Source organism: Vanessa atalanta, chromosome 2 (assembly GCF_905147765.1).
Source record: "Vanessa atalanta chromosome 2, ilVanAtal1.2, whole genome shotgun sequence".
Taxonomy (NCBI): Eukaryota; Metazoa; Arthropoda; class Insecta; order Lepidoptera; family Nymphalidae; genus Vanessa; species Vanessa atalanta.
In genome coordinates, this window is record NC_061872.1 from 4,116,001 (window position 1) to 4,128,841 (window position 12,841).

A 12,841-nucleotide genomic window follows, 5' to 3' on the forward strand; every position below is an offset into this window, starting at 1 on the left:
ATAAATTCCAGCAGCAGCACTGGCTTTATTATATACAAATGTTGCAAAATGTAACAAACAGTATTATGTTACAAATTATTGCAAACATTAAGGATTTATTATTAAAAAAAAAACTTTATTTGTATTTAAAATTTATATATAAAAATGTATTCCTAATTTTGTAGTAAATTAATTATTTAATTTATTTAACTATATAATTGAAATGTTCTGAATCTATTGAGGATTCAGAACCACGATGACGTATTGGGTATTGACGTTTAAAGAGAAAGTGTTTTGTGTTTGTGTTTAATTTATACAAATATTACTCGAATGATTCTAGTCTAATGAATGTTAGTTATAACAAGAAAAAATGGATTTAGCTAAGTCTCTATTTAGCTCACGCGATCATGTAGGGTATGTGGGGCGTGAAGAACATGAACGCAAAATCAGCGCAGCTTTAGCAGATGACGACCCCGAAGACATAATCGATGCTATCCGTGGGATGAATGTCGCTGATGAATTATTACCAGCTCCTGGTGGACCATTTTCCGCTTTGACACCCAGCATGGTACCTCAAGATATTATGGCAAAATTAGCACAACCAGAATCAGAAGGTCACGGAGGTGGACTTCCCGATTATAGATTCGATGAATTTGGGTTCTGTGTTGAAGAAGAAGACGGTCCCGAACAAAGCTCCAACAAATTACTTGCCAATGTTTTCGTAGAAGACGACCAACATCGTCTACAGTGGGAATTTTATAGTAAAGAAATAAATTTCTCGGAGAGTGAAAACAAATTAGAAAAAACAGATAAATTGCAGAAAATGGTTAAGGATGGAGTCCCTCACTCTCTGCGTCCACAAGTGTGGATGCATCTTTGTGGTGCTAATAAAAAGCGAGCATCAACAGAGATAACTTACCATGAAATAGTAAGAGCATCCAGTGATGATGGATTGGTTACCAGTAAGCAAATTGAGAAAGACTTAGTCCAAATTTTACCTAATAATGTTTGTTTTTCACATCCTACAAGCACTGGTGTACCAAGACTTCGTCGTATCCTCAGAGCATTAGCTTGGTTATACCCTGACATTGGTTATTGTCAGGGAACTGGTATGATTGCTGCTTCCCTGTTGTTGCTTATGGAAGAAGAAGAGGCATTTTGGATAATGTGCACTACAGTAGAAGACCTCTTACCAGCTTCCTATTATTCATCAACATTAATAGGTATACAAGCTGATCAAAAAGTTCTAAGAAGCTTAATATCTACTTACTTACCTGGTATTGATCAAGTCCTCAATGCCCATGACATTGAACTCTCTCTTATAACTATGCACTGGTTTCTAACATTGTATGCTAATGTAGTACACATGAAAATATTACTAAGGGTATGGGATTTGTTCTTCTTAGATGGCTCGATTGTTCTTTTCAAAGCAACATTAGCTATGTTAAAGATTAAGGAAAACCGATTTACAGAAATATCAAATTCTGCTCAGATTTTTAATGCTTTATCTGACATTCCTGGAGAAATTGATGATGTAGACCTCCTAATTAAAACAATTGATGAAGTCTGTGGTGAAACACTAAGCCCAGCTTTAATTGAAACGCATCGTAGAAGACATTTAGCTTATTTGATGGCTGATCAAGGGGCATTGGTTGGAAATCCAAATGCAGTACCAAATCTCCCTAAACAGCAACTTCAACGTCGCCAAATTAAAAGAAGCAAATCAGTTATTCAAACTATTCTTTTTGGAGATGACAGTAATAATGAAGATGCTGTTTCAAAAAATGTTAAACAAACTGAAATTCTGGTTGATTTAAGAGAAGCAATTTTACAAGTTGCTCGACATTTTCTTGCCCTTGAACCACAACTAGCTTCAGAAGTTCAACTCACTGCTGACTACAGTATGCAAAGTCATGCAGCAGACCGTGAGAGATATGTCAATGTATCTAGAAGTAAAAGAAGACGTGCTAAGGCTCTATTAGATTTTGAAAGGAGAGATGGAGATGAATTAGGGTTTAGAAAGAATGATGTTATAGAAGTTATCAGTTCAAGGGATGAACATTGTTGGATTGGAGAATTAAATGGCTTAAGAGGCTGGTTTCCTGCAAGATTTGTGAAATTATTAGATGAAAAAGGTGTGAAATATAGTAGAGCTGGAGATGATTCTGTGACAGAGAAAGCAGCTCATCTAGTAAGAGGAGTTTTGGCACCAGCATTTAAAAGAGTATTATTGCATGGCATAAAGAAACCAAGCTTTTTAGATGGACCTTGTCATCCATGGTTGTTTATTGAGGAAGCTTCATCTAGAGAAGTAGAAAAAGATTTCAATTCTGTATATAGTCGTTTAGTTTTATGTAAAACATATCGTTTGGATGAAGATGGTAAGGTTCTCACACCAGAAGAGTTGTTATACAGATGTGTACAAGCAATAAATCTCTCACATGACAATGCTCATGCACAAATGGATGTTAAATTACGCACACTAATTTGTATGGGGTTAAATGAAGAAGCTTTACATTTATGGTTAGAAGTTCTATGTTCTTGTGTTGATGTTGTCCAGAAGTGGTATCATCCTTGGTCTTTTATTAATTCTCCGGGTTGGGTTCAAATTAAATGCGAATTGAGAATTCTATCTCAATTTGGGTTTAATTTAAACCCAGATTGGGAGCTTCCACTAAAAAAAGATACACAAAATCAACCATTAAAGGAGGGTGTGAGAGATATGCTGGTAAAACATCACCTATTTTCTTGGGACCTGTAAAAACCAAACCAAGTCCATTTTATAAAATTTGTACAAAATTTAAACAATACTAACTACTAAGTCAAGCTAAATTGTATATCTGAAAATTATATTTTCATATTGCATTTTAGATGTGGTTAAATTGTACTTATAAGCACTAAAAAAATTATAAAAGTCACCATCTGTATAAATATTAGTCTTGTTTATACTTTGTACATATACTATTGAAATTAACTAAACATTCCAAAGATTCTGTACTTGTGATGTTTTCTATAATATTGTTATTCTTATGAGCAAATAGTTTTAAAATGTACATGTAATTCTTTGCCTTCTTATGTGATAATTTAGCTGTTTGGTTTATATATTTTCTAGATAAACTATTTATAAAGTGATCTTATTTATAGACATAATGACATCTAATATTTTGTTTAGTGTAAATAGAAAATTATTGATTTAATTCTAATAATAAATTCTGTCCTTGATTCCTTATGTGTATAATATAAATATTACCAGTTGCACGCATTAATATAGCTTTTTTTCAAGGTGTCTACCCACCAAACCCGACGAAACGTCGACGAGTGTAGTTGGCTTGAGGGTTACGATTGTTAATTATATAGTTGGAAAACCTTGCCAGCGACACGAAATATGCAATTCTTTCGGTAGTTATTTATTGCTGTGAATGAATTGTCATCATGTGACAATTCATTCACAGTGCCTTTTAGAAAATGCGACCTACACCTACTACCTAGCCGCTAAGGTGTGTCGGCGGGTTTGGTATAGACTGCTTTAGTCTTAGATTTTTTGTGAATGTTGTTTCAGAATAAAATAATTTATTGTAAAAAAATGTTTTTAATTTATTTATACTTAGTATATATAATATATATGTCGCAAGCAAATAGCTAAATTAGCCATCCAATGAAACGCCTACTGCCACTACTAAACGGCGCTGTTGAAACAGCGGCTTGAAGTCTTGAACTGACACTTAGCCAATTCATTTCCGTTCATAAAATCGGAAATAAATGTATATCTCACTAACACAAAAATATATTTAAAGATATTTTGATCTTTTGGCGCGCTATAAAAAAGTTATGAGAGTAGATTTTTATGATGCACGCACAGGATCCTATGAAAGTACATAATAAAGTAGCTCGTAAAACCCGCTAAGGTCGTGATTATATACAATTTGGTAAAAACGCCAATTAAAGTTTGTTTAAGTTGGCGGAGAGATCAATTATTAATACATATTTTTTCTAATTCAACTATTCGATCAAATCTTTCGTTTTTATTTCTCACCTCTGTAAGACAACTTTAAAACTTATCTACCCCCGATCCCCATCAATTAAGAGAATTGCCAATTGAATGCCAAATAACTTTGTATTAGGGTTTCGTGCAAGCCCGTCTCGATAGGTGACCACTAACTCACAATATATGACAGGCTATAACAATAATTATACCGCATACCGCAACAATAGTAATACTTTGTTGTTTTCAGTGTAACTACAGGCACATGGAACGTAACATATCAGTTTCCAAGGTTGGTGGAGAATTGGTAATGTAAGAAATGGTTAATGTCTATGGGCCGTGGTGACCATCTACCATCAAATGGCCTATTTGCCCGTACACCTACCGATTCCATAAGAAGGTCACTCGAATTAATAGAGAACTAAGAGCCGAGATGGCCCAGTGGTTAGAACGCGTGCATCTTAACCGATGATTTCGAGTTCAAACCCAGGCAAGCACCACTGAATTTTCATGTGCTTAATTTCTATTTATAATAACGAAATTCTGCCACATGTGTATTTCACCAACCCGCATTGGAGCAACGTGGTGGAATATGCTCCATACTCCTCATATTATTATACAATTATTATACTAGTTCTTTAAGTGGTTTAAAATTATTAACTTTCGTGTATATTTTTTAATTAGTATTAAATAATTATAAGAATTAACTAAAATATATAAACCATTTTCTAGTATAATATCATGATGACATAATAAATAAAATAGAATAACTGCGTTTGTCATATATTTTAACCTAGCAATGTAGAGAATTCTAACGGTAATAAAGAAATGTGTTTTAAAAAGCTCTCTATAAAAGATTTATTATAATGAATGAAAGATTTATTGCATTCTATTCCGAATTATATCTTCTAGATTTAAATAAAAGTACAATATAATTAATAGTACGAATGCTTATAAAATTTGATTATAAAAATATAATTAAATGTAAGATATGTATAAAAAACTTTATTTGAAAAGACTGCCAAAAGTTCTGTATTCAAGGCAACTAAGTTACAAAATGTCATATAAACGATTTTGACAACTTGACTTGACAAGCAATTCTTTCTCTCTCCAAATCTAGAAGTCAATCGTGCTTGTCCTCCTTGAGCTAAGGCCATTTGGCGACTTGCACTAAATAAATAATAAAATGGCATCAAAGGCTGAATTAGCTTGTGTTTACTCCGCTCTCATCCTTGTTGATGATGATGTCGCTGTCACTGTAAGTAATGAACCCGTGTTTATAATTTTTCTCCTCGATATTTAGATTTTGGGGTTATGTTTCACATTTATCCGTTTCAATCCAAATAAATACCCAATTATATATTTATAAACGATTAAATCTATGTTAATAATTGATTTTGCAATGCATTTACACTCGTATTTATGTGATAAATATATTTTTTTTATTTTATCGAACATGTTTATTTGTAGGGCGAAAAAATCTCCACCATCTTGAAGGCGGCAAACGTTGACGTTGAGCCTTACTGGCCTGGTTTGTTCGCTAAAGCTCTCGAAGGCGTCAATGTACGTGATTTGATCACAAACATCGGCTCTGGTGTTGGAGCGGCGCCCGCTGGTGGTGTTCCCGCCGCAGCTGCCGCCGCAGCACCAGCTGCTGAAGCCGCCAAGGAAGAGAAGAAGGAAGAAGAACCTGAAGAATCTGATGATGACATGGGCTTCGGTAAGTGAAGTTTTCAATTCGTAAAATGATAGTAATAAAATTACTCTCGAACTACTTAGCCATGGCTGCTCTCTGAATTAATGTCTTAATTGAACAGAGGAGTTAGTAATATATTTATTTATTTTTTCTATGGGTATGTAACAAGCTTAATTTTTTTCAAGCCAGTGTAATAATCATTATAATTGACCATAAAGCAAGTTCTGTGTTGAACATTACATGTGTTTCTAAATAAATAAATTAAAAAAGCAAACGCAATACCGATACATACCATTTTCGCCTCATTTTTGTCAAACAATTTATTTTTTGATTAATCAAGAAATTTACAGAAAAAAAATCAATGATTTCCTCAGTTGTTGAATTAATAATGGTTGATAAAGTCTAACCATGGGGCAAACACTAGTTCTATTTAATACACAACCATGAGAGTAGCCATTAAAAATTATCAATGATGTTTGATCTAATGTATTAGCTTCAGAAAATGAATGATTGACAATATTTTACTGAGATACTCTACCGAATATATTTATAAACTTTTTTGTGTTAAACCTGTCTAATGGCATTGTTTATTTTGTTTCAGGTCTTTTCGACTAAAAAGCTTTTTATAAAGGCTTTGGTATTCCATTGTGAGCTTTATGAAGCTTGTTTAGTTGTAAGGAAACTTTAATAAAAAAGTATATAAAAAGAGAAAAGCTAATTTTCATTGTGTTAAATTTATACCCGCTAATAACATATTTACTCAGGAATTATTAACATTAATGCATTAATAAAATAAAAATTAGTTACTGTACAATTTATGACTGCATTTTAAAGTAGTAAAATTATATCTGAAGTACCAATATTCTTAATATCTTTGAAGTAATTGTTTCTATTTGAAATCTGTGATTAAATGAGTACTCATTTATCATGTACTGATAACTTATTATATCAAAAGAAACTTGGAAAAGACCTAGCAAGGCATACAAAATATTGAAAAAGACTATTAAATATATCCTTATTCTCTTGAGATATTCTTACAATATTCACTAAACTCGTTATAATTTCTAGTATAAGAATTTTTCTTTTACACCTGTTGATCTAGTAATAGGTTTTTTTTCAATAGCAAAGATCTATATGTAATTTAAATGGTATGTTTTATCAACAAAGGACAATTACTTCGGATTGTTGTAGATGCAATTTACTCGTAATACTTTTATTAAATATAATTAAAATATGAATTAAAATTACATAACTAAAGAAAGATGATTCCCGAAGTAAAGTAAGAGAATGGTTTTCCAATATTTCACCCGAAATTATGTCGAAATCTTGCACCATGTGCGGTACAGGAAATAAGGCTGGATACACTTTGTTCTCTAATATATAAATATATTGAGGTTTTTATTTTCATATAAAGTAAACTTGGAGGCACACCGATATCGTAGTGTTAAGCTAGTGTAACACTTAAAAATATTTTTAAATAAAAATATATAACAGCTTCCAATGCGTCTCAGATTAATTTTGGTCATGGTGATCAAATAAGACTTAAAATCTGTGTGGGACATGTACTGTGCTAAAACAAGTTCCCTCACTCTCATATTCCAATACGATTTCAAATTATACACAATTCGAAAATTTCCGAAATGGCCTAGTTGTTAGAACGCGTGTATCTTAACCAATGATTGCGGGTTCAAACCCAGGCAAGCTACACTGAATTATCATGTGAGTAATTAGTGTTTATAATTCATCTCGTGCTCGGCGGTAAAGGAAAACACCGTGAGGAAACCTGCATGTGTCTAATTTCAACGAAATTCTGCCAACCCACAGAGCAGCGTGGTGGAATATGCTCCATTCCTTCTCTAAGGAAAAGGAGGCCTTAGCCCAGAGCAAAACCAAAACTTTATGCTTTCAAGAAATAGGGAGATCAAATACTGCCAACTAACAGTATTTGCACCCATTTCGATGGAAAAATCTAATATAATATAACATTATCTGGAATTGGAGGCTGAATACAGAAGGTAAAGGCTAACCTTTGCTTTAGGCTTAAAAATTGGCCACCATATCTAATGCTACCATAGCGAAGCTAATTGTGAGACGTATGTATGCACTAAGAAGTAATAGCCATTCTCTACGCATCAATTTGTTACGAATCAGGGTACTTTTTATTGGTAAAATATAAAAAAAAACAACTATTTGCTTTAGTAGCTGGTAGTTAATCTTTATACATTTACACTATCATCAGTAATTTTTAACATTCTAATTTAATTTTTAAGTATTCTTTGTAGAACATGTAATATGTTTAAATAAAATAGTTATACAGTAACATAGCATTTATTATAAACTATTCCTAAAACAAGTAATGTTAACTAATATATTAGATAAATGATTAACCCCACATAGCTCTCTGAACTCCAGAAAGTTTGTTGTAATCAGCAAGATGCCTCCACACTATACGACTCATTCTCCATTCCTTGACAATACCACGTGGTCTGAAAAATATTAAATTAAAGATTTAATATATTTCCTTTTAATTTAAATTAAGTGTTTCTCTAACCATTAGGTACACATTGCTAAATAGTTGTTTGTTCATTGGTCACATGTAGACCCCAGAAATCAAAAGCAATAAAAACCTAATAGACCTCATTTTCGAGGTTTTTATTTTAACAAGTTGTTTGGTAAATTTTAAGTGATTTATTAATACTTTTTGATTTAAAGATTAAACTTGTGTCATTACTTTCGTTAATTATATTTTTCATGTACTATTTTCGATCGAGATTAGCCCCGCAAAATTTATGTGGGATCCCGATATACCGGGATTGCATTCAATTTCAATTTGTAAGACAACATAAAGATACTGGTTTTTACGGACCTGGAAGTTATAACACATCTGTTGTTGATCCGAAGTGGTATAGCATTCATTTCAAATTTGTTTATTTCCTTATCTGCTAATTCTCTTATTTCTATAGGTAGTACATCATTCTTTCTTAAGGCGTTGATTCTACTTCTTTCCAGAAAGTTTTCAGCACTCATACGTCTTCTTTTAACGTCCCTTATCATCAAGCTATTAGCCCATTTATTTCTTACTTGCTGAAACTAAATCGAGAATACAGGTAAAATAATAAATCATTATTTATGAACATAATTCAATATTTGTGTATATGGGATCCTTACCCCAAATCCAGGGACTGATTGAGATTTAAAAATAAATTTACTGAGACTAGAAATGTTTAAATTCATTTTGAGTAGCCGATTTATTTATGATCGAGTATAACCTTAAATTTATTATTGCGAAATTTCGATATTCCATAACTTTTGTCAAATGTCAAAATTGACAGTTAACATTAGTGTTGCATATCGATAGTTTTGTACTATCGATAGCCATTAATTTTTCGATAATATTACTTTCTCAAGATAAGTTCTGGAACCACACACTCATTCTATATTCTATAACCAAAACTTAGTTTTGTTGGGCTCCGGTTTAAAGGGTGAATAAGCCAGTATAATTCCCAAGCTTTCAAGTTTCATGGGTGGTGATGACCACTTACCACGAGATAGTATTATTATTTTAACCTACCTTTTTCATATTTTAACCTACCTTCTTCATATTTTAACCTACCTTTTTCATATTTTAACCTACCTTTTTCATATTTTAACCTACCTTTTTCATAAAAAAAAACCTTTATTATTTTAAATCAAAAGATAATTTTGCAATAAAATATTATATTAATGTAAGGAATAGCACTCGCAGAGTATAATCATTATTTTATTAATATTTTTGGAAGTAATACCAGATAATAAATACCTTTGAATTGGTTTTCTTAATTATTTTTTAAAGGTATATTTCTAAATGGAAGATATGTTATTTGTAATTAAATATTTTGGTTGTACAGTTTATTCTATACAAGAGATATTTGAAATATGTAGTTCAGATATTTTTTAATATTTGCCCGAATATTTTTAAAATAAGTTAATAATTTATAGGAATTAAATAAAACAGACGAGCTCGTTTCCGTTACCAATTAATATAGCGAAATTTTCGGAGATCCACCATCAGTCTGTTGATAAGTTTGTGCGTATTATATTGTAAATTGGGAAGAAATTAGCAATTCAAGCACTTCACCAGGATCCTTGTGACACTGTCTAATATATAAATAATTAAAATACTTATATATATATATATGTATATATCATATGAAAAAAATATAAAGGTCTTAATTAAAATCTAAGAGTTCAGTAGTCAATATTTATTGTTATGATTTAGTACAATCTCTGAGGTGGACCCATTGTAGACTTCATGTGAAGTGATCGCACATTCTGCCAGTGCTTCTTCAGAAGAGACACAAGGAAGTTGATTGAAAGATGCACATTCTGTGCTAGTTCATCGGGTGTCATATCTACATGGCCGACAGCCACAGAGAGGCAAAGTACCTGAAATAAAAGCAAAGTCAATTTAAGACTAATCTCCTTCATTATCATAATACTTGACAATATAAATTTGATGAATATAAATTGTCAAAAAATATAATATTGTTGTTTTATACTAAATAAATTAATAAAAATCAAAACAGACTTATGTACATACATTATAAATGATGCTATATTTTTCATATACTTAGTTTGACAAACTTCTTTAATAACTTTAATTTTCTCAATTTTTTGTTTAGACAAGATTCTTTTAAATGTGTATTTGATAATTGTAGATAACTATCAATATAAATATTACTGTATACAATCATAATCCTTAACAGTATTAGCGAGACTCCTACAATTTATCTTAACTTACAAACAATCTTGCATGTATTAAACAGTTTTTAACTAATTATTATATTTTGATATCGACTTATATTAACTTGAATATATAAAAATACATAAATGAACATATTTTACCTTCTTCATTTGGAACTTAATAGTAGCTTTGACTTCATCAATTTTCTGGGTCATTGACTCCTGGTGAGAAAGAAGACCAGGGAACTTGCCGGCCTTGTTCAGACCAGGACCCAACAGACGTGGGATCTGTTTGATGAGTGATTCAGATGCAAGGAAAGCATCATATCTGAAAAAAATTAAGAAATTGTTACTGGAGTTCTAAATAGCATCCTTCCATTGTTTTTCTTTGTTTGACAGTTCATTGTTAATAATCATGAAAATAATTTATCTGAATAATGCTGTCTTTGAATGTCATGCAATATGCATGTCATCTAAATGGTACACATTTTCTGTTGCAAAATCAGACATCAATTTAGATGTAATAGTAAAAACTTCAATTTTAATAATGATCACATAATTGTAAATATTAAAAACAACACAAAATAGTATTAATATTTATACTTACTTCTTGGCTAGTTTCTTGACAAGCTTCTTGTTCTTGTTTAACTTTTTAAGTGCCTCGGCATCCATGCAAGGTACAGTGAGGGTTTTGGCTTCGTCACAATGTTGCTGGTCACCAAGAACGCATACTTGCATCTTAGGTCTGGGAATGTACTTTAGCCTGAAATAAAGATTATTTTTTTATAAATTGAAATTTCTAACAATTTAAAAACTAACTACTAATTATCATCAGTTAAGGTTTACTCATCAATTATCAGATAATACATGCTTTTAAATTATTCATCATTTTCAGTCAAAACTAATTTTACCAGGTTTTCTTGTAAATAAATAAACATTTCAGACACTACTACATCCATAGAAATCTTACCACGACTGCCTCACACATGTTTATGATAAATCGGTAAGCCGAAGCAAACCTACCCATTATTTTAAGACTCTGGGTGGAGTCCCGTCAGTTTACACTGACTCCCTGTCCAGACGCACTCTTGTGTACAATATAAATTAAATAACACATGTTCACAAAAATGCGCTTTCCAGGTAAACATACTTGACGGTGCCGGAGAAACGCTTGTCCTTCTGGGGGTCATAGTTCTTCAGACCAATTTGGAGTTCGACAGTCTCCAAGAAGTTACGCTTCTTATCTTTTGACGATTGCAGCACGGCATTGACGCACTCGTAAAGCGTATCACGCGATACCTTCGACCTGGAATAATTTTTAGGTTAACTTTCAAATATATTGATTGTCGAAATTTATAAATAATTAATCCTTCAAATTATACAGCAAATATACTAAATATTAATGAAAAATTATTTAGAATATCTTTTCAGATTAACAATAAATTCTTAGATTACGTACATTTTGACTTGAACAACCTCGTCGATGTGATGTCAAAACCGAAAAGAGAAATATAAAATGATGATGACAGCTCTAAGTCAAACGTAAGCTAACTAAACAGGTTATTAATCAAAGTGACTAAAGTATAAGTACGTACAGCCTTGTTATCTTTCTATAAAAAAAATTATTAAAAATTGTAAAAAAGCATCTTAGTTTATAGACACAAAATATCAGTCTTAAAATTATATCTTATACTGATAAATTACTTTAAACGGGACCAACCGCGTGTACTTTTACTAAAGATGAACATTGACATTGAAATGCTTGGGGAGTGAAACTGATTTTTAAAATATTAAAATCCTTCTAAAGTTTTTATTTGCATTTATTTTAATATACTACAATAAATATAATAAGTCACTGAAAAAATTAAATTCGACTCTAATGAGTTTAAAACAATGTAGCGTATTTGTTATTTTTTCTAACAACGTCAAGTATAAGTGTATTGGGAGATGAAGGTTGAGGTCGTCTTGGATGAGTTAGATGCCAGGAAGCATTATTTATTTCAGGGTCATGCTGCCACCAACCATATTCAACTGATGTAGTAATTGGTAATCTGTACATATCAGCTGGGCCCACTGGCTTTATAACGCCTTTACGTTTCATTTTTATAAATCTTTGTGATGAGCCGTAAGCAAAACCATTGACTTTGCCCATGTAACAATCAATTAGTCTCATTCTATCCATATCGGGTCTCTGAATCTGTAAATATTTGATGTTTATAGTTATTTTTAAGATATTTTTAAACTAATACTTCTGAATACAATGTTTAACCTTTTTAGGCATTGTAGAATTCTGTATTACTTTTTTCATTAAAGCTTGAACATCTTCTTCCTTTAAAGGTTCAACATAATCATCTTTAATCATATCTTTAATATAATTTTGTGCACCATATAATGAAATACCAAAAAATTCCATGTGTTGATCTCTGGTTTTGTTATTATTATTCTAAAAGATAATATCAAAA

The 12,841-nt window shown here is 31.5% G+C and overlaps 5 protein-coding genes across 5 annotated transcripts; 2 read left to right on the plus strand and 3 right to left on the minus strand.

Moving 5' to 3' along the window:
• The first annotated feature begins 250 nt into the window (after positions 1 to 250).
• On the plus strand, positions 251 to 3,548 carry LOC125073689 (small G protein signaling modulator 3 homolog). Its single transcript, XM_047684655.1, has one exon. It carries the CDS (start codon positions 350 to 352, stop codon positions 2,738 to 2,740), a length of 2,391 nt encoding a protein of 796 aa, XP_047540611.1. The 5' UTR covers positions 251 to 349; the 3' UTR covers positions 2,741 to 3,548.
• Positions 3,549 to 5,050: 1,502 nt separating this feature from the next.
• On the plus strand, positions 5,051 to 6,375 carry LOC125070364 (60S acidic ribosomal protein P1). The gene is made up of 3 exons (XM_047680206.1): positions 5,051 to 5,219; positions 5,432 to 5,681; positions 6,259 to 6,375. Exons 1-3 carry the CDS (start codon positions 5,148 to 5,150, stop codon positions 6,270 to 6,272), a joined length of 336 nt encoding a protein of 111 aa, XP_047536162.1. The 5' UTR covers positions 5,051 to 5,147; the 3' UTR covers positions 6,273 to 6,375.
• A 1,586-nt stretch (positions 6,376 to 7,961) lies between these two features.
• On the minus strand, positions 7,962 to 8,975 carry LOC125072688 (28S ribosomal protein S14, mitochondrial). Its single transcript, XM_047683357.1, has 3 exons — positions 8,826 to 8,975; positions 8,524 to 8,747; positions 7,962 to 8,143 (listed from the first exon to the last, which is right to left on the minus strand). The coding sequence occupies exons 1-3, from the start codon at positions 8,889 to 8,891 to the stop codon at positions 8,041 to 8,043; spliced, it is 393 nt and encodes a 130-aa protein (XP_047539313.1). The 5' UTR covers positions 8,892 to 8,975; the 3' UTR covers positions 7,962 to 8,040.
• A 908-nt stretch (positions 8,976 to 9,883) lies between these two features.
• LOC125069932 (60S ribosomal protein L10a) lies at positions 9,884 to 11,995 on the minus strand. Its single transcript, XM_047679562.1, has 5 exons — positions 11,839 to 11,995; positions 11,530 to 11,685; positions 10,987 to 11,142; positions 10,542 to 10,707; positions 9,884 to 10,082 (listed from the first exon to the last, which is right to left on the minus strand). Coding segments are annotated over exons 1-5 (651 nt in total). The 5' UTR covers positions 11,841 to 11,995; the 3' UTR covers positions 9,884 to 9,911.
• Positions 11,996 to 12,224: 229 nt separating this feature from the next.
• On the minus strand, positions 12,225 to 12,792 carry LOC125074612. Its single transcript, XM_047685975.1, has 2 exons — positions 12,649 to 12,792; positions 12,225 to 12,576 (listed from the first exon to the last, which is right to left on the minus strand). Exons 1-2 carry the CDS (start codon positions 12,790 to 12,792, stop codon positions 12,265 to 12,267), a joined length of 456 nt encoding a protein of 151 aa, XP_047541931.1. The 3' UTR covers positions 12,225 to 12,264.
• Between the last annotated feature and the right edge of the window lie 49 nt (positions 12,793 to 12,841).